General features: G+C 51.8%; 1 protein-coding gene across 1 annotated transcript in view; it reads left to right on the forward strand.

Moving 5' to 3' along the window:
- The first annotated feature begins 263 nt into the window (after positions 1-263).
- LOC107109930 (tripartite motif-containing protein 7-like) overlaps positions 264-2,505 on the forward strand; it is an 18,558-nt gene continuing 16,316 nt past the window's right edge. Inside the window, exon 1 of the mRNA XM_015410640.1 lies at positions 264-677. Coding sequence (XP_015266126.1) covers positions 276-677 — 402 coding nt within the window. The 5' untranslated portion in view covers positions 264-275. The remainder of the gene's footprint in view (positions 678-2,505) is intronic.

Genomic DNA, 2,505 nt, shown 5'->3' on the forward strand with positions numbered 1-2,505 from the left:
CATTAAACTTGAGTAGAATTTACTTCCTTTCTGGATTATTTGGTCTGTGTGCTGCTTTTAATGTGTTTTACAACGCCAGAAGGGATCCTCCCCTAGGGTGCAAAATAAGCTTGGGATGGTTTTGCAGCCCGGCCGCTGATTGGGCGCCGGCAGAGAACTAATTTGCAGGAAGGGAGACGCCCCTCTGGCTGCTTTGGGAAGCGGAAGAAAACCGAAACTACTTCTGTTCTTTTCTCTCCGTTTCTCTCCAGCCTTTGTGGAGGTACTGCGCAGCCATGGCGGCGGCGGGTCCCCTGAAGGAGCTCTGCGAGGAGGCCTCTTGCTCCGTCTGCCTGGACTATTTCCAGGACCCGGTGACCATCGCCGAGTGCGGCCACAACTTCTGCCGGGCCTGCCTGAATCGCAGCTGGGGGGAGCCGGGGGCCTCGTCCGAGCCTTCCTGCCCCCAGTGCAGGGGAAGAGCTCAGCCCAAGAACCTCCGCCCCAACCTGCAGCTGGCCAACTTTGTGGAAATAATCAAAAGATTCGCTCTGCAGGAGGGGAAAGAGGCCGGTGGGAAGGAGGGAGTCTGCGAGAAGAAGCACGGGGAGCCCCTGGAGCTCCTCTGCGCGGTCTGCGGCAGGTCCCAGGAGCCCAGAGATCCTCTGCAGGAGGCGGCCCGGGCCCAAGAGAAGGAGGTAAGAGGTCTTCGTGGATCTGGATGTGGAAGAGCTGGAGATTCTTCTCGGCTGCTCCGTAGATTCAGTCCAGTGAAAGCAATCCTAGTTGAAATGCAAGCAATGATGGGTATTCAGTGAAATTAAATGCAGGGACCTGAGAGCGATCTGGGATTTGGTCAGCCTGGCAGAAACTTCAGACATCCCGCTTAATGTGTGGAAGGGCACCCCCCTTCCTCTGCCGGACACATCTGGTTGTCCCGAGTTTGGAAACTAGAGGGTGGGCTGGGCGGATCCTCTCTGGACCTGATCCGGCAGGGCTCTTGCTGTGCCTCGTTTCCCCAGCACGGGAGACTTTCTGACATGGCCTCCTTCTGCTCAGAATTTCACTTTGGTGCAAAGCTCTCTCAGGCTGAGGGCTGTTGCTGCTTGCTGGCTTGTAACTTTTAATGTAGCATAATAGTAAACATTACATACATAATATAACACTATTCCCCTGCTCCCGGTCAGGCACATATTGGCTCACAAAGAGCAGCCAGTAATAAACAGATCCAAAAAGGTGTTTGAGGAGTGGGTTCATAAGGTTTATTAAAGAAATGTGCAAAAAGTATTAAGAGCACTGCAAGGCAGGAAAGGAAACAATAAAGTCTAAATAGCTAACCTAAAATACGCAGGGTTTTTGGTCCTCTGACCCGGATGTTGCCTGACCAGACTGAAGCACAGAGTCCAGGTAAAGTTAGCCCAAAATCCAAGATGCAAGAATTCTGTCCAAGCAAGACTCTCACTAGTCAAAAGGTACAAAATCAGAAGAATGGGCTTGCTTTATGCCAAATGGCCCTCAGCTGGCCTGATCCAGTTTGGCCAATCAGGGGCGTTACCAAGACCTGTGACTGCCACCTTCTGCAGCCAGTGTGTGCCCACAGTCCAAGCAAGCTCTCACTGCCCCCAAGGGTTCCTTGGGCGAATGGGAGGGAATGGGATTGCCAAACTCCCTCTGGGGCTCAGTCTTGAAGCTTCCATGATCTCATTTGCACCTGTGGCCGTCTCACCCCTAAAAATCTCCCTTATAAATAAAAGCCGAATGGTGGTGGCACTTCTCTAGAACATTCCACACGCTCCAAAATCAGTTCGCTCTCTGATCTGTCATTCAGAGGGTCTCCCTATTCACTGGCTGCTTTGCCTGAGTCCTGCCTCCAACATTCTAAACATTTTGCTGTTCCTCTCCCCCCCCATAGCCAGTCAGAACACAGGTTATTTGCATATGCAGCCTCATTGGCCTTTGCCTTGGAACACAGAGGTTGTTTGCATATGCGACTTGATTGGCTTTTGCCTCTAACATTCTAAACAGTTTTCTGTTCCGAGGTAAAATGTGTCCAATCTCCAGGTGAGGGCTGGAGATCACTCAGAATTACAACTGCTTTCCAGATGGCAGAGATCAGTTCCCCTGGAGAAAATGGTGGGCTCTGTATCCTTATATACTGCTGAGGTGGCCCCCATATGACAGCCAATGTGACGTAGCAGTCAGGGCTTCAGAGCACGGGAGAGGCTGCAGGTGTGTGGGGGGTGGAAAGCTGAAGAGTGAGGGGGAAATAAAGGTAGGTTGATGATTGGCTGGGAAAGAGATAGGGTTACCAACTCCAGGTGGGAAATTTCTGGAGATATGAGGGATGGAGCCTGGAGAGGGTGAGGTTTCAGGAGGTGTGGGACCTCGGATAGGTACAAAGCCATAGACTCCACCCTCCAAACCAACTATTCCCTTCTGGGGAACCATCGTGGCCAATCTCCAGGTGAGGGCTGGAGATCACTCAAAATTACAACTGTTCTTTAGGTAGCAGAGATCAGTTCCTCT

This window comes from Gekko japonicus, unplaced genomic scaffold (assembly GCF_001447785.1).
Source record: "Gekko japonicus isolate JY-2015 unplaced genomic scaffold, Gekko_japonicus_V1.1 scaffold4292, whole genome shotgun sequence".
Taxonomy (NCBI): Eukaryota; Metazoa; Chordata; class Lepidosauria; order Squamata; family Gekkonidae; genus Gekko; species Gekko japonicus.